Source organism: Takifugu flavidus, chromosome 18, assembly GCF_003711565.1.
Source record: "Takifugu flavidus isolate HTHZ2018 chromosome 18, ASM371156v2, whole genome shotgun sequence".
NCBI classification, from domain to species: domain Eukaryota; kingdom Metazoa; phylum Chordata; class Actinopteri; order Tetraodontiformes; family Tetraodontidae; genus Takifugu; species Takifugu flavidus.
The window spans coordinates 11,731,122-11,753,722 of NC_079537.1; the positions used below are offsets into that span (position 1 = coordinate 11,731,122).

Consider the following 22,601-nt stretch of genomic DNA (forward strand, 5'->3'; position numbering starts at 1 on the left):
ACAGAGGAGTGTGAGAGCGCGCGGCGTGCTAATGCGTGATGGCACGGCGCCCATATGTAATGAACATCTTGAGGTCAGAGCGACGGCTTGTCTTACATAAGCCTGCTGCCGAGCAGATACAGCGAGGCCTTTCCAACACCTGAAGGACAGAATTCCGTTCGGAATCAGTCCCGGCCGCGCATTTGATTCCACCTTTACGGACCTCGCTGCCACAGGAGCAACTCCAGGAGCTCGAACACGGTTCCCTGAGGGACGCCGCTGTGATGGAGCGCCTGTCCGCCCGTCCTCGTTCCTCCGTGACGTTCCCATAAAACAGGGACACGTTTTAATGTGGCTCCTCCGTCCTGCTGTGAGCCCTGCAGGAACATCCCAACCTAATCATGACTCCGGTAATACGGCGTCTCCTCCTAACTAGATCACGGCCTCGCTCGCTCGCTCGCACACGCCGGCCCCCCCAGCCTCGGCTCTCGCCGCCGCGCCTCCTCCCCATCCTCACCTGCACCTCCTCCTTTCATCTCAGGGACGCTGTCATAAAAAGGAGCAACACTTTATGTGTTCCTACCCCACCGTTAACCCCCTCGCCACCGCCTCGCCACCAGCATCCCGGAGCGGGGGGGTCACGATCTAATCACAGCTCTGATTCCAGCATGGAAATTCTTCAAGTCACCCAACGCCGCCCCCCCCATTCCATAACACACACTTACAGCCCACATCCTTCTGTGTGTGTGTGTGTGTGTGTGGTGTGTGCAGCCCTGGCCAGGATGTACATGCAGGGTATTAGTATTCAGAGCACAGAAAGGAGAAAAAGAGCGAGAGAGAGAGAGAGAGGGAAGGAGGGAGGGGGTTGTGAAAGAGAGGAGGGAAAAAAACACCAGGAGAGGGAGGAAAATATAAGAGAGGACCAGAGGAACCTGGGAGAAGGAAAAGAGGGGAGGGCAGAGGTATCATTTTGGTCATTTGTCCCTCTCAGTCTGCCGTCCCGGTTCGCTCGTTTGGTCTCGCAGCGCTGGAGCCGAGGGGGGTGTGGACGGAGCGGGGGGGCGGACTGTCCCTTTCCAGGCGTCGCATCTGAGCACCACAGCCGGAGAAGCTGGTGGACCGGCGCGAGGAGCGCTCGCGTGTCTGCGACGCCAGAAGGTAAGAGGGCATCCGCCTCGAATGCGCTGCTCGCTCCGTGGCGTCTGCGGGAGGCGCCTCGCAGCCCGATCCCGTCCCGCATCCGTGCGTCCTCAATCTGGCGGCACGTGAGCCAGTTTTTCCCATCAATATTTCATGTGTTGAATTTGCGCGTCCGCGTTCCGCCGCCCGCCCGACGGAGAGGCTGCAGGAGCCGCACCGAGGCTGCGCTTCGGCCGCCGACGGTGCTCCAACTTTACATCATCAGATGCACGACGGCAGCAGACGGAGACGCGGAAAAGACGGGCTGACTCGCGTTGAACGCGCGTAATTCTGCCCCTCTCCTCCCACCCCCCACCCACCACCACCCCCTTCCCCCTCCCCCGGTCGCTGGCCTCCCATCAGAGGGAATGAATCCAAATGGACCAGAAATGCAACCAGAGACACGCTGACCGAACGGCTCTGACATGGCAGGAGGTGAAAAATGAAGTCAGGGCTTGTCTGCGCGCGCGTGCGCGCGCGTACACTCCCTGTCTGTAAATAGGTCCCGCTCTGCAGCTCCACCGGCTGATGGAGCAGCAGGAAGAGCAGCACCAGTATCCCAGGGTTCCCGGCTGACCACTTGCTCCTCTATTTCCTGCCCTGTTATGGATAATTCAGAGGCTGGAAGCTCGGCGGAGCTGCAGCCTCTCGTACGTGTGCATGTGGGCTGGAAATAGGTGGGGGTAGCAGGAGATGGTGGCTGCCTGCTGTCCGACTGCATGTTTATAGAGATATATGGTCCTGAGCAGATATTAAGCGCCGCTGTCTCCCTCTCCCTGTTATTTATTTGCTGAAAGGGTGTCCAGCAGCTATTATAGGATGGGCTAAATTGGAACAACCTCAAGGGCCGAGGCTCAGCAGAGCTATTACCTCTAGTCAATAGACATTAATATCCTCACGCTCGGTCCACGGCCTGTATGGCGGCGTCCTGAAGCAGGACAAACCGAGAGAGACGCGCGGCGTTAGCAATGACTGTTTACCCCCGTGCATCAGGCCGTCGGGGGGGGCGATGATGCCAACGTCTCGGGCCGACGCCGCTGTGGCCTGGGAAGGGTGCCATGCAAAACAACACAGAGGGTGTTCCCGCTCCGGCGGAGGGGTCCAAGTCAGGCACGGTCCGGACCGAAGGGCCGATGAGCTGAGGGTGACTGGAGGCCCGGCACAACAACCTGGACAGGTGGATGGGTGGACGGGTGGACGGGCCGGTCTGAAGGTCAGGCTGGGAAAAACTTCTTGGAGTTTCAATTATCTTTGACTTCCAGGTGCTTTGACTTCCAAGATGATGTGACTGAAACATCCTGTTAGGTTTATCCAGTGGATTAGTGTCGAACATTATATCCTCACACACAAAGGCTCTGACGGCTTCAATGGAGCAATTACCGAGGCGTCGGTTTCCTTTAATAAAGGCAGTTTTAGTGATGAAGCGTCGCTCCCGTTAACGAGCCGAGGCGGCGACTGAACGTCATTTCATGAAAATATGATCTTAGACCCGTCGCTCCGTTAGGAGACGAGCCCTCGAGCCAACGCCGCCTCGTCCACTGCCGCAAATGATACGGATCCGTCTGGACCTGGAGGCAGGGGACGGTCTCACGTTCAGGGGACGGTCTCACGTTCAGGGGACGGTCTCACGTTCAGTGACGGTCTCACGTTCAGGGGACGGTCTCACGTTCAGGGGACGGTTTCACGTTCAGGGGAAGGTCTCACATTCAGGGGACAGTCTCACGTTCAGTGACGGTCTCATGTTCAGGGGACGGTCTCGCGTTCAGGGGACGGTCTCACGTTCAGGGGACGGTCTCACGTTCAGTGACGGTCTCACGTTCAGGGGACGGTCTCACGTTCAGGGGACGGTCTCACGTTCAGGGGACGGTCTCGTGTTCAGGGGACGGTCTCACTTTCAGGGGACGGTCTCACGTTCAGTGACGGTCTCACGTTCAGGGGACGGTCTCACATTCAGGGGACGGTCTCACGTTCAGTGACGGTCTCGCGTTCAGGGGACGGTCTCTCACGTTCAGGGGACGGTCTCGCGTTCAGGGGACGGTCTCGCGTTCAGGGGACGGTCTCGCGTTCAGGGGACGGTCTCACGTTCAGGGGATCTGATGGCAGGTCGGTCGCGTCTTCCATCAGACAGCAGCTTTTCAAAAGCTTATCTGTGTAATTCCCAAACCCAGCCGAGGTGAGTGATTCATCCCTCGGAGCTGCATCTCACGTACAGATTTCAGTCACGCTCTTCCTGGAAAACCTACCATGACGGTCCCAACCGACGGCTTTTTATGACACTTGCCCATTAATGTCTCCTTTCTTATTTGACAGCAGGCAAGTTCATTTATTCTCCCTCTCTGCTTTTCCGAGGAATCATCATGAATTGGGGTATTCTTGCACAGAAGTGCCCTAAAAGTCACCAGTTATTCTTCTTTGCTGCATTTTGCTGGTTTTGCTTGAACTGGGAACTGTTGTGCTCAACACTGGATTTGTAAAAGGAACAGGATGGATTTGGGTCCAGGCTTGATTCAAGAACCAGGATGGATCAAAGATCAGGATGGAATCGAAGGCCAGGATGGTTTCAGGGACCGGAATGGATCAAGAACCAGGCTGGACCAAGGATAGGGATATATTTGAGGACCACTGTAGATTCAAGTCCAGGCTTGTATCAAGGGCCAGGGTGGATTCGAGGACAAGGTTTGATTAAGGACCAGAAAGAATTCAAGTCCACACTTGATTCAAGAGCCAGGCTGGATCAAGGACCAGGAAGGATTTAAGGACTGTGTCGTTAAAAACGGTGATTTAGCCGAGGCTCTCCCACCCTCGATGGTGGTTCAGTGCAGCTTAGCCGCTCGTTACTTCCTGGTCGTCTGTCCTTTGCCCTCCAGTCTTTATCTCACGAACTGATTGACCAGCGCCTCCCATGAGCCCCCCCCTGGACAGCGATCCATCTCTGATTAGCCCGTGACCTTCCTCGCCCGTCCTGTCTCCTCGGTCCGATCGGACAGTGACCTCACTGGTGGGCCAGTCTGTGTTGTGGCGTATTTGTTCCCTGAGATTATCGATCCCAGCTAGCGCACCAGTCAATGGGACGTCTGGGGGTGGGGGTGGGGGGGTTAGTGTTGCTGGTAGACTCCAGCTGGAATGTGCACTTGATTCGTCACCATGTGTGCGAGGGCATTTTTCTCTCTGAAGGAGCCTCTCTGTAAATATTTAGCTCACAGTGAATTGCATCCCCAAGTCCTTGATTAGCATTATTGCTGTGTCACCCTGCCGCCAGCTTCCAACGATTTTATCCCTTCCAGCCCTCCTTTGCTCTGTTTTATTCATCTACCACTTTATCTGTCTCACCACCCATTTAATGTCAGCGTCTCTCTTCTTCTCCTCCCTCTCTGCCTCGCATTTATCCGTCGTCTGCTCCTCCGGCCTGATGCGTTTGCTGGCGTTTTAGCCGGCCAGATCTGTGCCAGACAGCAATTCCTCAGATTGAGATATCCTTGGGTTTAAAGTCCCTCTGACAGATTTACTATCTTAATGGGAGGGAGCGTTTTGGAAGGGGACTCGCTGCTGGTCTGGACGGAAGGTTTGACTTGCTAATTTCTCAGAATCCTTTGCTACAACAGACCGAACAGTGATGGACCGATAAAGAGACTCGTCTCTTCCTGGATTCTCGTCCAACTGACAGACTATCAGCCCCTCCGAAGAGACACGAACGAGGGAGCCGGGATGTGTTTCTGTCTCCAACGGGCCATTGAAAGGAGCGGAGGGATGGGCTGATTGACGGGTGTGAGACAGATGGACACACCAGGACCTCTTCGCAACGCAAGTGTCACCGCGTCCACCGCAGGACAACACGCATCAAACGGTCCATATTCAGTCCTCCTTCCGACTCCCTCCCTGAGAAACAGGAGCGGGTTTTTTTTTGGTTCTCACCTGGAATCTGTATTATTAGACACAACTTTACATATGTTCGTCTCAGACAGAATCCCTGGAGAGGCGCCGACTGCCACACTTTTATCACCGACCTGCTTTTTTTTTTTTTTAGACAGAATGAGTTCAAAAAATAAAGGAGCGTTCCACACGGGGCGTGGTCTGTCTGGACCCATCTGGGACGTACATGGGATGTAATCGCCTGCCCTGATTAGTGTTTCCTGTCTTTATTTGACTCGCCGCTGTCTTGTATGTCCCCCTGATTGCTTCTTCTTGTCTCCCAGGTGAGTCCAGTCCATGCAGATGTCCCGGAGCGCTTGCAGGAACACACGCATTCGGACCGTTTGTGCCGGAGCGAGACGATTAAAAAGCCTCATGTCTGCAGGCTGGCTTTTCTGGTCTTGGAAAGCATCAGAGAAATAACAAGCTAAAGGTTGTGCGTCCGCCGCAGGCTCCACTTTGTGCTCCTCTGCCAAAACTGTTTTGTAAAAGGAAGATTTACATGTAGAGAGCGTCCCCGTTCTGGACTGCAGAGTCAACATGGCCCAGAAGATCAGGAGTCAAGATCAGTAGAGGTAAAAAAAACCCAACCAAAACACAGAGAACACAGCATTCATTTCAAAGAGACCCGAACAAAGGAGCTAGGATGAATAATCTGAATTAAACCCCAATTTATAATGACAAGCAGAGGGGAGCCAGTCAGGCTGTTTACTCTTGTTTAAGGCGCCGGAGACAAGAGAGCCCATAATTATCCAAATTACTCTGTAATTGCACTAACAAGTGTTTTGCTTGGAAACATTTTAGGGTAATTGACCCAGTGGTCAGTTCTGGACACCAAACCGCTCACTCCATCCTGAGGAGATCACGCGGAATTGAATCAGGCGACCTGCGCGACAACTGCAGCATAATTAATCTGGAGTTACGCTGATTGACGCGCAACAGGAACCTAAAATAAGGCTTCAAAGTATTCTGAAATATTATGTCAGTAAAGCTTAGCAGATTTACCTCCAGCGCCCAAATCGAATCCAAACATCCCCAGTTAGCCGTGGAGTGTATTCAAATTTAAAGTAATTCCTGCTAACGTTAGCTGAGGTTATGGTGGAGCTAAAAGAGCTAAAAGAAAAAAGGATTCTTTTTTCCACAGCCTGTTAATTTTTCGGGGTAAATTTGGCCAAACTGAGCTGGATCTTAGCTCGTAACAAGATTAATACGTCTGGCTTCGTACATGAGGCCATTTGCAGAGTATCGCTCTTCGCGCTGTCTGCTAAAGTAATGTTATGTAACAGTGCAGCCCATAATATATCAGGGCCAGGCTGATGGCATTGGCACCAACCCTCCAGCTTAATGCTTAAGGTGACCAAGCTGCCAAAACTTCATTTGTCCACTTTTATGCTCCTACGTTCGGGTTCCAGTTGGTCTCTCTTTTGTCTCTCAGGGTCGGCGAGACACTCTCACATGGACCCGTCGGCCCGGTCTCTGTGATCCAGAACCCTGCAGAGACCCTCCCTCGGCTTCACCCGCCTCTTTTCCCAAGCTCTTTTAAAAGGTGGACGGGCCGAGGCTCCGCTTACCTGAGGGCCGTCCAACAGGCGAGGGTGGCGAGGGCGGTGCCGTCGCTAGCTTAGACTGCTGGTGAGACTGCGATGCGGATTGGAGGATGTCGGGAGACTGGGATGAAGACGTGTGCAAGAAGGCGATGGAGCTGGTGGAGGAGCTGTGCTTCAACTCCCCCAGAGGCTACAGCCAGAGCGAGCGCTGCCAGGAGTTCAGCTACCTGCTGAGGGGCCGCAACAGGCAGCTGGACACAGGTGAGGACCCGCCTGCCCGCGCGGGTTCGAATCCCACACCTCCGGCGCCGGACGCGCTCGTGAACGAGGGTCGTTACTGCGCGTTCAGAGAGGCGAGTCGTGAAATATTAATGCCAAAGAAGGGAAAAGGTTACGGTATTTATGAGTCGGCCCCCTTTGTTTTCAGTCCGCTGAATAAGAAATGTGGAAAATAATGATTTTTTATGGTCGTGCGCGCAGGCTGCAGGTGCCTCACGTGCACTGCGGAGGATCGTGTCTGTTGTTTGATCTCTTATGCAGATTAGGGCGGATATCAGCGGCTCATCGTAGATTAGCTCGGATCGGCGAGCGTGTTCCTTCGGGAGCTCGGCACCGCGAAGAAATGTCACGCCGCCGTTTTCAGGCGTCGCTCGCTCACCAGCCGCGGTTTTTTTTGTTTTGTTTTTTTTTTGTTCCGCGCGTGCCGACAGAAGTCTCCCGGGACGCAACCGGCGAGAGCTGTCAGCGAAGAGCTTGTCTAAGCATCCGAGATGTGTTTGATGTGGGGGCCGCGCGTGCGGCTCCCGCCGGGTTTGCGTCCGCCGCTGATTGACGGGACGTCTCGGCCCCTCCGACGGTGCTCACGCGCCCACCTTAGCATGGTTAGCGTTAGCAACCCCAGTGCTGTGCTACATTCTATCAAATACGTGTAACTTTCGCCTAATGGGAAATTTAGATGATGAGGTAGCAGACACACTGGTTACCGTGGCGATGCTGGTTTGATCACATCCTTCTCTGATCTAACTACAGAACCTTCTCTGCCTCCCGGCTTTGTCCCCCCCCCACCCGGATCAATACCTTAACCTTTCCCGTCCATGAAGCCGTCCCCTCCGCAGGTCTAAATCATTGCTAGATTGTTTTCCTCCATCACGCCGACCGCGTTCACGCGCGGCGACCCCGACTTCATCTGCCCTCCTCCTCCCCGTCTTTCCTCCGAGGAAATGAAACGGAGGATAAACCCAGTCAGCTTATTTGTCTGTTTCGGCATTTGCACCGATCCGTTTTGGGCCCTCTGGCTGTCGGCGCTGACCCGCCGGCCGCTCGGGGGCTCGGATCATTTCTCCTCTCGCTCCAGTCGCCTTCATCAGTCCATTTTATCCTCTCGCCATCATCCCACCACTCGAGTTTCACCTCCGTGTTCTCCCTCTCTCCTCGCTCACCCGGCTCGTCCCTGGTTCTACTGGGACAGATGGTTTGGTTCTACTGGGACAGATGGTTTGGTTGTACTGGGACCCAGATGCTGAATAAACTGGTGCTAGTGGGACAGAGAGCACGTGGACTGTTTATACTGAGTCGTACTTTTAGAACCGTTGTGTAAAACTGGTTCGGACCTTAAATCTTCTCCTGCCTTTCACAATCTTGGCCCGACAGTTGTGGTCCATTGGGGGTCCGACGTGAACCGCGACGGGTCTCCTGCGGACAGGAAGCTCCTGATTGGTGAGGTTCTGCTCCGATAACAGGAACATTGCTGTGCTGTGTTGGTGGAGGTGGGGGAAAGCTTCACGCTTCTGTAGCGACTCTTCTCCCTCTACAGATGCTGAATATTCATGTTCAGGGGCTCCGGGACAGTTTGGGCTCTGATTGGTCCTTTGGTTCCAGCAGAAATGAAAACAGGATGTTTACAGCCTCCAAAGGGCTCAGTTCTCCAGTTTAATCTCAGACCTCTGACTTTAAAATCCTCTCCTTCTTCAATTCTGCCTTTAGTTGTTGGTGGACGGGGGGGCAGGAAGTGCATGGGGGGGGGCAGGAAGTGGAGTCTCCCGGTATCAGATACTTTCAGTTTGACCTAATGATGAGACTGTATATCTGGAGCTCTTCGTGGTGGTTGTTGCTGTCGGCTACTCTGCTGCTCTTCCTTTCATTCAGTGCTTCATACAGATGAGTCACCCTCTATCCGACACCCACACACACACACGCGCACACACACACCACACACACACACACACACACACACCCCGCAGACACGATCCTTCCCTGACAGATTAGAGCGTTAACAGCGGCGAGGAAACGCCGGGCGACCCTCTGCTGCCGCGTCACGGTGTTGTGCTACCAACCCCCGACCTTCCCGTTTCTCCCCTCCCGCAGAGATCTCCGTCAGCCTGCTGTCCGTCATCGTCACCTTCTGCGGCATCGTCCTCCTCTCCGTCTCGCTCTTCGTCTCCTGGAAGCTCTGCTGGTTGCCATGGCGGGACAAGGAAGGCGGCGGCCTGAGCCTCACGTCCGGGCTGCTGCCCGGGAGCGCCGGCGTCGGAGGCCTCGGCGGCGGCTCGCTGTTGCCGCCGCTGATGCAGCGGAAGGAAGGCCACTCCTCCTCGTCGCTCTACCCCTCCCTGGCCAGCACCACCCCCACTTCTCTGACCTGGTGGGGCTGGAGAGAGGGGAGGGAGGAGGTGTGGTGGGAGGTCCGCACGAGACCCAGGAGCCGTCCTACCTGGACATGGACACCTACCCCAACAATGCCGGTGAGAGGCTCATGTAATCCATCCCATAATAACGCCTCCATTTGACGGGGTTAAACACACATTTCACCGCGGTGACACTGTGATGAACGTCGGCCATTACTGGACAGCTTGAGGAGCCACCTTAGATTAATACTTTTCCTCTTTCAGTCGGAGTTTCTAATAAAACGGAGTCGGAACATTTAGAGCTGCAATTACCACAAATTACAGGCTTATTATAATTAAGGGTTAATTGAGACTAACCTCTGGTGCGAGAGATTTTACAGGAATGTTTCTATTTGGCTACAATAACAAGCCCGAATTCTGATTTAATATTACAGGAGGTCAACAAAATAACAATTTCACCGAAGCGATACCTGGTTTTTTTTTCCGTTTCTGGGTTCCGCAGCTGCCGCTTCCTCTCTCTCGCTGCTCACCTTCGCCACGATGGCGCCTCGCCGCAGCGTGTCGGGAGACAGATGCCCGCCCGCTGAGGCGCACGCTGAAGCGAACGCCAAATGTGCCGTGAAAAAACCCCCCACAAAAAAAACAAAAAAACGAAACAAGACGTAGCAATAAGTCTCAGCGAAGCTAGCGAGTAGCGATCCGGCGGCGGCTAATGCGAGCGTTGTCACGACGGCGAGCAGCTTGCGCTGCCTTTAAAGGCCAAAAATAACGGCTGTAATTTCAGGCGTAATAGGAGAACCCATTAAAAGTTGCTCCGAGTCACGACTGTGGGTTTGTTAAATCGTCCGTTTCAGCCCGACAGGAAGCCGGATAACCGGGCGCGTCCACAAAAAGACGGTGATAAAGTGACGGCGGGCCTGAGGTCTGAGGTTTTGTGGTGCTGTTGTGGTTGTTGTCAGGTGGTTGGTGATTATTTATAGCCTAATGTTTGCTGGCTGTGTTGTGCGTCTGGTGGGACAGACTTCCTCTCATACCTCCACTGTTCTCCTTTGTGCTCCGTTAATACGTCGGCTCTTTCCTTCCCCTCTCATAAATTACGCAATCAATATGATCGATGATCCGGGCCCGAACCATTGTTCAAACATTTCTTTCCCGGCCGTCGTCCAGACCGGGACCGGCAGGAGCCGCCCGTGACTCATCGTTTTCTCTTTATTTTCTCGGCCCCTTCAGGAACGCTGAAGCTGAGTCAGACGTCTCCAGACGTCCCCAACTCGGAGGTGGGGGCCCACCCCCATAAAGACCTGCCCAACGCCCACTCCCAGCAGCAGGTCACCGCCAGGTGAGTGTGACTGGCGGAACCAGGAAGTGACGGGGGAGGTTCCTCGCTCACTCCGTTGCTGCTCGGTGAACGATTAACATCTGGATTTCTGGGGTGGGAAGTTCGGATGAAGCAGGATTGAATCCCGGAGATGTTCGGGCCCGTCGGTGCCTCAGAACATACAAATCTGTAGAAATCCCAAGTTTCGGCCGCCTTCCTTCCTTTTCGATCAATATTCAACAGCTGGAACGTCGTAGACAAAGCGTCCGATTGTCACGCCACTTCACCTCCGAGACGGCATCGAGTGCGCCGGAATGTGGCGCCGACTGGCGACGGAATCGATTCTCCGCGCTAAAGTCGTTTGCAGTTTCATCCCGTTCGGACTCGGAACAATCAAAACGGGAATTGTCGGACGTGACAGACATCACCGAGACAACGTCCTGGGCGGGGACAACAAAATCGCTCAGTTAGCTTTAGCTTCACCCTGCTAACAGACGCTCAGTGTAAGCAAACAACAGACAGAACGGGGACCAAAGTGTGTCGGAACATTTTGGTTGTTCTTCACTGCTAAAATCTGGCGTTACATCAATTATGAGCTGTGTAAAAGGGGGTCGGAACTCTTTTACATCAGGGATTAAGCTCCTGTCGCACTGTTGCGTATCTTTTCCTCGGTGTTTAAGCGCGTGTGCTGTGTTTAGGGCCAAACCCATGACTCACCAGCTCTCCAGCCCTGATTTCCACGAGGAGAAGGAGCAGGTGACCTGCATTGGCCAGATTAAACCGGAGCTCTACAGACCCAAGGGGGATCAGGGCGAAGGCAAACAGGGCGACAACTGTGGCAAGATCAGCTTCCTGCTGCGCTACGCCTTCAAGTAAGTCCTCAAATCTGGTCCTTTTGGAAGCAGGGCTCCTGTCTCCGGATGTGCCAGTAGATTCATGGGGATCTTCATGCAAACGATGTTTACCGTGCATGCTAATCATGTGTATCATTGACATTCTGAACATGCTAATGTTTGCTCATTAACGCTAACAGGGAACGGGAATACCGGGATTTCAGTCTCCTTGGTTCCGCGCCCTGATTCGGGTCGATCTTGTACGAACACTGTGGGAAAGTTTCCCTCCCTCTTCCGCCTGTTCTCCTGATGAATTCAGCATTTAACGATAACGCCCCCCCCCACGACGTGACAAAGAGCCACATACAAAGACCGACCTGGTTTGGTGTCTGACTGACATCGCAGTGATTTCCCGCATCACCATGGCAACCAGCCACAAAGCAGGGGTACAGTTCGCAGCGGAAGAAACAAGCACCCGATATCAAAAATGAACAGTCACGATCGGTCGAGGGGGGAAGAGTGGCACCGCGTCGTTACCATGACGACAGAAATGCCTGCTCGAACGGAGGAATTCAGGATTTTGAGTGGTGAATTCAAGAGAAGCCCCTTGAAGAACCGTTTGATGCTGGGTACAACTCAGCTTCTGCAGCGTGGAATTGGTGGGCGTGTGCACGTGTGCACGGTTGTCCAGGCAGTAGCCTGACCCCACGTGCACGAGCATCACAACGGGGCGAAAGTGCTGATGGCCAGAAAAGGAGCGTTTCGCTCATGAATTATATATAGCGTGAGCCACTTTAAACAGCCGCTCCCGCCAACCCATAATAACCCCGGGCTTTGTTACAGCTGGACTCTCAGGGAATTCGCTGAGGAGCTGCAGCGCCTGCGAGGTTAATGATGAAAACCATAAAAGACTCCGGATAATTTACGTCGGCCCGTCGTGGCGCCGGAGCGCTTGTTTAAGGTAAAGACGAGGTGGAACGAGCCGGTTTAGGAATTAATTACCAGAAAAGGAGCCGCGCTTCCGGAGCGCCGGCAAAACGGGCGCGACGACGTGCGAGACTGCCGGGTTGGATTGTAACAGTCAGAACAACGATGTCAATCTGGCTGGGAATCCTCCGGGAACGGCCTTCCTATTGACGATCCCATTAAACACTGACACATTCCCACTGTGGGAATAGCAGCTCGCGCCCGGGCTGCCAGGGAGACGGCGGTGATTCTGCCCTTTCCTCTGACGGTAACAGGTGTGTATGCGCGTGTGCAAACCTGGTTTCAGCTCACGTGCGCAGCTTTAACGAGGCGCACGTGTTGGGGAGGAGGGCGGGAATCCTGTCGGCTTCACCGCGGTTCCCATAATTTCCTGCCACATTTGTACTTGAACCAGTTTATCTGGCTGGAATGGGAACAGAATTTCCTCCGTGCTCGTGTCCGACTGCTCTAATTAGATGCGATTCGTAGGTAAACACGTGCGCGGGCCGTCAATGTGCACGTTCGGGGGCCAGACAGCCGGGCCACCGCTGCCATTTGCCCCCGTCTGGCTTTGCCGGGCCTGGAAGTGCACGCTGCTGCGCTAACGCCGCTAATGAAGTGCTGACACCTTGGTTAACGCAGAGAGACGCAGCCTAACGAGGGGTGATTAAAGGCCCCGAGCCGGCTTCATTTACATCCGCTAATTAAATATGCAGTAAACACGGACGCAGCCATGCAGGCACGAGCCCGGACGCAGCGTTTCCGCCATAAATTGGGCGCATTTTACCTCATTCCTGATTATTTGGCTCTGTGTGTGTGTGTGTGTGTGTGTGTGGTGTGTGTGTGTGTGTGTGTGTGCAGTCCCGGTCCCGATCAGCTAAATGTGGGAATGTGGGAAAACTCTGACCCATATTTCTGTCCCGTCTGACTCCTCAGCACGGAGCAGCTGGTGGTGAAGATCCTGAAGGCTCTGGACCTGCCGGCGAAGGACGCCAACGGATTCTCCGACCCGTACGTGAAGATCTACCTGCTGCCTGACAGGAAGAAGAAGTTCCAGACCAAGGTGAGTCCTTCATCAACGCCGGATGACGCGGCATTTTCAAACCCTGGGTCCGATCCGCAACGTCCCGGCTCCTCCAGCAGCTCCCGGACAGCCTAGATAAAAGGTTCTGTCGGTTCTCCCCTCTGGTGCCAATTTCTGCTCCAGGTCCAAAAAATATTGGTGCGCTTTGACCCGGTTCTGCAGTCAGGACGTTCTGCACAAACAAGCGGCCGTAATCATCATCGGCTCCGTTTCCTGCTGCATCGTTACGCCGTCGCTAATGTCCCCTCATCTCATCGGGGGCATCATTTATTCAGGAGAATGGGCTGTTGGAGGCTGGGGGGGGGTTTCTGGGCCGGGCCGGTTCTGTGGTCTCATTCAGAGAATTGGTGTGATTTATTTTCCCCGCCGCCGCGGCGTCACGAGAGCGCCACTCCTCCTGGAGAGTCGGTCCTCCTCACAATGGCGCTCTGATGCGCCATTGTTTCCTCGCGAGCGCGGCCTCGTTAGCATGCGCGGTTTTGTGCCGCTCCTGTTCCGCGGCATTTTCATCCCTTTCAGCGGCTCCGGGATGAGCCAGAGGTGTCAGCCGATGAGGAGGCTCTCCAGCTCCGGGCTTTGTCTCCAAAAGCTTTAATCTCCGTCATAATCCAAGGCTAACGAGGGAACCGCAAGTGTTGATAAACCGGAGCCACAAAAGTCCTTTTACTGAATGTCACACACAGCATCTAAAAACGGAGGACAAAAGGCTGCTGATGGGAAAATTACAGCCTTTCCAGGCTGCGTTAGCGTTAGCGTTAGCGTGATCAGTCAGACAGTAACAGCACGCATACAGGAGCGTCACACAAAGGAGCACCACACACAGGAGCGCCACACACAGGAGCGTCACACACAGGAGCGTCACACACAGGAGCGTCACGTACAGGAGCGTCACGTACAGGAGCGCCACACACAGGAGCGTCACGTACAGGAGCGTCACGTACAGGAGCGTCACGTACAGGAGCGTCACACACAGGAGCGTCACGTACAGGAGCGTCACACACAGGAGCGTCACATACAGGAGCGTCACACACAGGAGCGTCACACACAGGAGCCTCACGTACAGGAGCGTCACACACAGGAGCGTCACACACAGGAGCGTCACACACACAGGAGCGTCACATACAGGAGCGTCACATACAGGAGCGTCACGTACAGGAGCGTTCCACACAGGAGCGTCACACACAGGAGCGTCACACACAGGAGCGTCACGTACAGGAGCGTCACGTACAGGAGCGTCACGTACAGGAGCGTCACACACAGGAGCGTCACACACAGGAGCGTCACACACAGGAGCGTCACCACACAGAGCGTCACGTACAGGAGCGTCACATACAAGAGCGTCACACAGGAGCGTCACACACAGGAGCAACACGCCTCAGAAGGCGCACACAGACGCTTCTGTGTTGCAAAGATAATAAAACGAACAGTTAAAATGAATATTTCATAAGCAGATTTGCAGAAATGGCCCCAGTTTCTGAACCGGCTGCTGGCTCCTGTGTCCCAGGGGACGCCGGGTCAGGAGCTGGTAATTACAGCGGTAATAAGGGCGGTAATAAGGGCAGTAATAAGGGCACTTAATGGTGCTCAGACAGGGACCGGGGGGGGGCAGGAGCAGGAGACGGGTTTGTGAATTAGAGGTTTATTGGACAAAAGAGAAAACGATGTTGGCCAAAACATTAATTTAAGCCCAAATAGCTTCAACGGCGGTTTGGTCCTGCAGAGCAGCTTCCTGTGCGGGTGCAGTCAGACCAGGTGGAGGCTCACACCTGCCGCCCAGCCCAGCCTGACCGGTACCGCTGAGCTGGTTCTGTGGCGGCGTGATTCTAGCGCCGGTCTGGGCTGCGGGGGCCCCGTGAACGCTCTTGTCTCGACCCTCTTGCGTAATCTCTCCGCTCCAGGTCCACAGGAAGACCCTCAACCCGGTCTTCAACGAGACCTTCCAGTTCGGCGTGCCGCTCAACGAGCTGCACTCCAGGAAGCTGCACTTCTCCGTCTACGACTTCGACCGGTTCTCCCGGCACGACCTGATCGGACAGGTGGTGGTGGACAACCTGCTGGACTTCAGCGAGGGCAGCGGGGACAAGCCCATCTGGAGGGACATCGTGGAGGGAACCGCGGTAAGGAACGCCGCTCCCGGGCGATGACCTCACTGCCACCAGTATCTCTACCTGGAGGTGACAGCGTTAGCCCCTCCCCCCCGGCATTCCCGCCGTGCTGATTGGCTGTTGATGAGCCGGACTTCAGTGTCCTCCCGTATTCCAGTGTTTGGGTCGGAGCGATATTGATTAGCCGCGGTGCTGCCGCGCGACCTGAGTCCGGCTCCCGTCATTGGAGGCCACGGGCAGCCAGAAGATCAGCGGAGGGGACGCTCGTACGGAAGTAACGCCCGGGGGGGGGGGGGCGTCGCCTCTGCTCAGCGCTCAGGCTGATTGGCACACGATTCATTTGCAAAGACGGCGCCTCTTCCCCGTGTGAGACGCTCTGCCCGTCCACATTAGGACGCACGCCGTCACTCACGCACGCCGCTTTCCCCGCTCCTGGGCGGGTGTCTCTTTTTTATAGATCTTACTCTGGAATCATGTGATCACGCTGTCGTGGCTGTTTCTGATGTCAGTGTCTGTATGTGTGTGTGTGTGTGTGTGTGTGTGTGTGTGTGTGTGTGTGTGTGTGTGTCCTGCAGGAGAAGGCTGATCTCGGGGAGCTTAATTTCTCACTGTGTTACCTGCCGACTGCAGGCAGGCTCACTGTTACCATCATCAAGGCCACCAACCTCAAAGCCATGGACCTGACTGGCTTTTCAGGTAACGGATGGTCACACACACACACGCAGACACACACACACACACACACACACACACACACACACACACAGGATGTGAATCCAGCGGGGATCCTTGCTGCCCCTGGGGCTGAGGAAGGTTGTTGCTCGGGGTAACAAACGTAGCTGATGGGAACCTACAGGAATATTTTGGTATATTTCCTTTGATCTCAGCCGGTGAGGTTCCCGCCCTTTAAATAAAGCCTTTTTCCACTTGAGGCTTCTGTTGCGTTCTGCTCCCCGGAGACGTCCGTGCGCAGCGATGCACCTGAGCGCGCCTCATTTGTAGACCAGGCAGGTGAGGCTGGATCTGCCCCGAAGACGCCGGGCGAGCAGGACGGAAAAGAAAAGAACAAAACACCTTTTAATTGTGCTCAGGTTTCTTTTTTTTGTTCCTTCAAGAAAAAGAAGTAGAGAAACATTGTAAATCCGTTTCCCGCCTCCATGGGGGCGAAGGTGCGCGCAGGTAAACTAAAGAGAAGTGAATAAACCTGAATCACTCCTTTCAAAAAACGCCAGAGACATTTAAAGCGCCGTTTTCCACAGCTTCTATACGATATTTCCGCTCCCCGAAGAGCCGAAGTTTGTTCCAAACACAATCAGAGGCAGGAACGGCGGCGCCGCTTCGTTAATCTGCTGCGAAAGAGCGTAAAAATGCAGGTTTACGCGCTCTTCCGGGGACATAAAAGCAGCGTTTTCCCCCGCACTCGCCTGGCCCCGCCCACACTGAAGGCCTTAATGGCTGCCGTCGCCACGGTGATTGAACAGTGCGGCGCGTTCTCCTGGGGAACAGATAACCGAGGTGATTCGGCTCCTGTTGTGTCGCTAATCCTGCTTTTCCAAGGTGACTCCTTTAGAGACGCGGGCACCTGTGAGCGTAACAACCCCCCCCCCCCCCCCCCTCGCTGATCTGCTCCTCTCTGCTGCCCCTCTTCTCCTGCCACCCCCCCCCCCCCCACAGACCCCTACGTGAAGGCGTCTCTGGTCTGTGACGGCCGGCGGCTAAAAAAGAGGAAGACGTCCATCAAGAAGAACACGCTGAACCCCACCTACAACGAAGCGCTGGTGTTTGACATCCCCAACGAAAACATCGAGAGCGTCTGCATCGTCATCGCCGTGATGGACTACGACTGGTAAGGGGGGGGGGGGGGGGGGGCTGTCCTGGGGGGAGGGGGCTGTCCTGGGGGGAGGGGGGTATATAAATAGAATCATGTTGTGTACCAATTAATCCTTTGACCTTGACATTGACTTTAACTCATTATTTCCTTTATTTCTGTATAATTCTGCTCCTAATTAATTTGTTTGGGTTGGGGGGGGGGCACGTTCAGGGGCCTGGATGTGTGTGTGTGTGTGTGAACCATGTAATGTGCCGGCTGACGCAGTGTCATGTTTGCTGTTCTGACGGCGCTGCGACCGTGTTGAACACAATGAGCCTCCAGGTGGACGCGTGCCCCCCCCCCCCCCCTCATGAATAGGCATGCGCTATGCTAATGAGGGAGGCGCAGCCCTGCCAGCGTTTGTCGGCCGCTCTCGGCAACACTTGGCTGTTTGAGCCGCTGGTGCACACACACACACACACACACACACACACACACGCATACACACTCTCTATTATGGAGCCTTTTGTACACCTGTCCTTGTGGCCCCTCCCCACTGTCTTCCAGCTTTTAAGTGGCCCCCTGTGAGTCTACTATCTCCTATTCAGCATCCTTCCACAGATACTGTTGTCAAGGTTGATCACTGCAACACTTTTTACTACAGTCTCCTCTCCTCTCTCTCCTCTCTCTCTCTCTCTCTCCTCTCTCCCTCTCTCTCCTCTTCCCTCTCTCTCCTCCTCTCCTCTCTCCTCTCCTCTCCTCCTCTCTCTCTCCCTCTCTCTCCTCTCTCATCTCTCTCTCCTCTCTCCTCTCTCTCTCTCCCTCTCTCCCTCTCTCCCTCTCTCCCTCTCCCTACCTCTCTCTCCTCTCTCTCCTCCTCTCTCTCCCTCTCTCCTCCTCTCTCCTCTCCTCTCCCTCTCTCCTCTCTCCTCTCTCCCTCTCTCCTCCCTCTCCCTCTCTCCTCCTCTCTCCTCTCTCTCCCTCTCTCTCCTCCTCTCTCCCTCTCTCCTCCTCTCTTCCTCTCTCCTCTCTCTCTCCTCTCCTCTCCCTCTCCTCCTCTCTCCCTCTCTCCCTCCTCCCTCTCTCTCCTCCTCTCTCCTCTCCTCTCTCTCCCCTCCTCCCTCTCTCTCTCTCCCGATTCCCCCCTCTTCCTTCACCCCCTGTCAGCATCGGTCATAACGAGGTAATCGGGATGTGTCGTGTGGGTAGCGACGCCGAAGGCCCGGGAAGGGAGCACTGGACAGCCATGCTGGGGAATCCGCGCAAACCAATAGAGCACTGGCATCAGCTGGTGGAGGTGACGTGCACGTGACCGTGTGTGCGACAGCGTGACTGTAACATGTGCATGACCTCATCTCATGTGTTGACTTCTGCTCCTTTAGCTGCAGCAGGGACGATTATAGACGCGCAGCAGGGGTCCGGTCGCAGTGCGTTAGCATTAAACTAGCAGAAACACAGGAAGTGATGTCGGTCACAGGAAGTCGGCCGCACCGATGGTCCCATTTGTAAAATGCGTTATAGAATAAATGTCTTTGAAAGCCACTCACTCCGGGGGGGTGAATGTTCCGCTCATGAGGGGGGATTTTTGCCAGCGCGGGGGTGCGAAACATGGTTTAATGAGATATGATTAGAAGAAAAAAGAGAAATTTGACAGACTAAACCATTTAAGAAAACACCCCCTTTAAATGGAGTTTTCTTTTTGGTCTTTTCCCAAAAATGTTTGAATTGGTCAAAATTAAACAGGTGGCGTTGATCAATGAAAACCCCTAAAAGCCTCAAACTTCCTGTTTTCCTTCTTATTAATCTCAGCTGGTTTATTCATTCCTAAACATAGTTAGAAAATCAGCATAGTTTCCAGAAATTCCTGAAGGTACACAAGTCTTTCTATCCGCTTTTGGAAGAAAAACAAGGAATCGCAGAAGATCAAAGCCGGTTTCTGCGGTAACTAGCGACAACAGCTAAAAAAGAAAAAACAAAGAAAACATATCTAAGCGGGGAAAAAATGCGTGGAAACTGTAATATAATGCAAAGGAGCTGCCTGACTGGCCCATAGCTGCTGGCTACTGAGCTAGCATCTAACAGGCGTGAGCGTATAACGTCCATGAATATTTTGTAATGTGATTGTAAAGTGTTTTGAAGTACTGAAGCTGCTCCTCCCTGCAGGAAAAAGCGATCGGGACGTTCGTGTCAAAGAGTGAGACGGCGTCATCTCCGAAGCCGCACATCGTGGTCGACAGTCCTCACTCCGATTAAAACCGTGAGTCCTTCCCACGTTTTCTCCCCCTCTCCTTATCCGCTATCGTAAACAGCGGATTCCCGTCCCCCTTTGATAAAGAGGCGGCCGCTGCGTCGGGAATCCGCGGCGTGCGGCAGCATCTCCACTCAGATGTGCGCAGCGAGCGTCCGAGCTTTAAAAGCACGACCCGACTGTGAGTGTGTGATAAAGCGGAGGCTGTGGAGCTGTCAGCAGCCCAGGCTGCCAGGCACAAGCATCTGTATAATCTAGATGTTCTGGCTTATGTAATGCATCTCCCCTCCTCCCCCCCCCCAGAATTACACTTCTGCATACTGTTTATATATTCTCTCAGCCCTCCCACTGTCGCCCCCGAGCTTAATCTGCCTCCCCCATCCCATCTTTCCTCAGGTCACCGTCATCTCTCCGGCTCCAGACTTTTTCCTTCCTTTCCTCTCATCTGTGAATAATTCTCTCCATCAAAGAAAGAGAGACGTGGAGACGCTGCTAGTGTCCAACCGCTAATGAGTCCTTCAAAAGCCCTGCGCTGTCCTCGCTCACCCAGAGGAGGAGAAAGAAAAAAAAAGGGAAAATCCATCAGGAGCTACGGTTTTAGCATCGGGCTACGCATTTGCAAACAGGCGGGAAGCTAACGGCGCAGCGGGACTGATATCTGTTGTAAATTTGGAACCTGGCAGGAGAAGAGACATACACGGGAATACACACAGGTTGTAGTCAGTGCGTGGTTGATGTGTGCGTCAGATTAGTGTAGTATTTCATCTAGGAGGGGCGTGATGTGGTAAACTTTTCTGTCTGGATCAAAAAAAAAGGACAAAAAAAAAAGAAAAGCCATCCTGGAACTTGGCGCCCATGTACAGAGGATAGAAGAAGACAAACCACGGTGTCCATATCTGTCTCTGCAGCGTTGGCGTACAGTGGACGCCGTCCGCTGCGGTCCTCGCCAGGACTGCACGTCCCAGCTGGAGTCTATGCGGGCGCCTCGCCGGGCCCGTTTTTCCGCTTTGTCACGGAAAGATGACAAACGCGATCTTTATTGATGTCAGAGGAGCGGCGCAGGAGGACGTTTTCACTGGTTTGAGCATGTTAGTGTCCCTCTTCTTCATGCTTTTTGTAACGGCGCCCACCAGTTTTTACATTCCTCCATCGTTTGCGCGACACGACTTGAGTTTTCTCACCGGAAAACGAGGCTTTTCCCGCCGCGTCCGTCTGCGGTGGCGGAGACAGGGACCGCCTGCTCGTCCTCAGCAGACTTGAGTGAAACCTGAGGACGTGGCGGCGGAGGCGGAGCCAGCGTTTCAGACGGGACCAGCCCCGGCCTGGCTGGACGGCTCATGTCACGGCTTTATTTTTCTAGCATTTCCTTTTTTCGCAAGAGGTCGTCGTCCCGCGTCGGACTGAGGAAAGACCCGCGAGGAGGAAGACGCCGACGTCCGTGTTGCTTTTACTACTGCGTGTTTCTGTGTTTGTGGGTGTGTTTGTTTTGTACCCGTGTGTGCGTTCGCCTGTGCGTCGACGTGACCTCGTGCGTGGTTTGTTTCTGTCTCGCCTGCCTCCTTCTCCGAAATCCCAGCATCCCACAGACCCCCTGTGTTGGTCTGTTTCCTGTCCTGTGTGTCTTGAGGAGCCATTTTGTGTGTGTGTGTGTGTGTGTGTGTGTGTGTGTGTGTGTGTGTGTGCTATGCTGTACGTGCCTCATTGCGCTGCCATAGGCATTAGTCTGTGTGGTCTGCGTCGTCCCAGCTGTCCGTCATCGGACCCTCCTCTCCTCTCTGACCCTTTGCCTGATGTACGTACGTGACTGTGTTGATCGTGTACTTCTTCCAGTATTTTGTGTACTGTGTGTCCAAAAATGGGGGGGTGAAACCAGATGGAATATGAAACAGTGGACCCGGTTGTGCTGACCCGCGGGTCCCGACCTTCTGCAGCCTCTCCAGGGATCCCGACCGTGGATGAAACTCCCACCTGTCCTCTTATCCAGGCTCCTCCTCTTTTCCTTAAATCCGACCAGTCAGAGCAGACGTCCTTTAACAAACACCTCACTGTAACTAAGAAAAGAAAAATATATAGAAGTGTCAAAAACCAGTCCTGGAGGGGCTGTATTGGGGGGGGGGGGCAGCACCCGAGTGAGCCGACGCCCAGGAAGGCGCCTCTGCTACGACTGTAACCTCACAAACGCCTCAGCAGCTGCTACGTCCCCACTGTCTGGGGGGGGGGGGTGTTTCAGGGGGTCCAACATGTGTCCATTCGTCTCCAGCTCCAGCTGCCTCCCTACGTTGCTGTCTTCTTACCCCCCCCCCCCATTCATTTCCTCCTCCCTGCCATCTTGTCCTTCCTGCATCAACCTCCCCCAGTCCTCTTCTTCTCTGTCTTCTCGTGTTTGTGCAGGTCTGAATGGTCATGGGGGGGGGACATGTTTGCATGCTTATATTAACATGAATGATGTCAACCTGATGCAATGATAAAAGTATATAAATGATGCTTTAAGCAAACCTGACAATGAACTTGATACTAAAACTACTAATGACGCCCAGATGGAGACCTGGCATCAATGATGGTGGAATAACATTGTTTATGCTGTATTAATCTTTCTTGGATCGGTATTCTTTCTGACTTTAAGCCCTTTTCTTTTCTTTTTTTACATATAATTTATTCAAGAGTTTTATTTTTTATTGGTTGGAGCTGAGACTTTGAGTGAGGGGCTCCGTCAGGACGGCTGTACCAGGTCGCAGGATCAGTGAGTGTGTACAGAAGAGTGTGGCTGACGCTGATAACGAAATAAAGGATATGTATCATCCAGCACGCCACCTCCTTTCATCCACTCCACAGAGTTTTCTCCATTCCAAATGAAATTGTTCCGATGGGATTGTTCCATGTCACTTTAAAATCAAAGCTGTTATTCCCATGCATCCCGTATGGGGGGAGGTGTGGCTGGCCCGGCTGGTTGATGGTGAAGCACTGTCACACACCCCGGGCACTCGGCTATAAATAAAACG

At 54.0% G+C, this 22,601-nt stretch overlaps 1 protein-coding gene across 1 annotated transcript; it reads left to right on the forward strand.

Moving 5' to 3' along the window:
* Positions 1–888: 888 nt before the first annotated feature.
* syt3 (synaptotagmin III) lies at positions 889–22,404 on the forward strand. The gene is given in 14 exon segments (XM_057014617.1): positions 889–1,137; positions 5,352–5,642; positions 6,503–6,875; positions 8,979–9,224; positions 9,227–9,355; positions 10,469–10,577; positions 11,255–11,428; positions 13,292–13,418; positions 15,338–15,556; positions 16,120–16,240; positions 17,219–17,390; positions 18,522–18,651; positions 19,518–19,611; positions 19,999–22,404. Coding segments are annotated over 11 exon segments (1,668 nt in total). The 5' UTR covers positions 889–1,137; positions 5,352–5,642; positions 6,503–6,724; the 3' UTR covers positions 19,608–19,611; positions 19,999–22,404.
* The last annotated feature ends 197 nt before the right edge of the window (positions 22,405–22,601 follow it).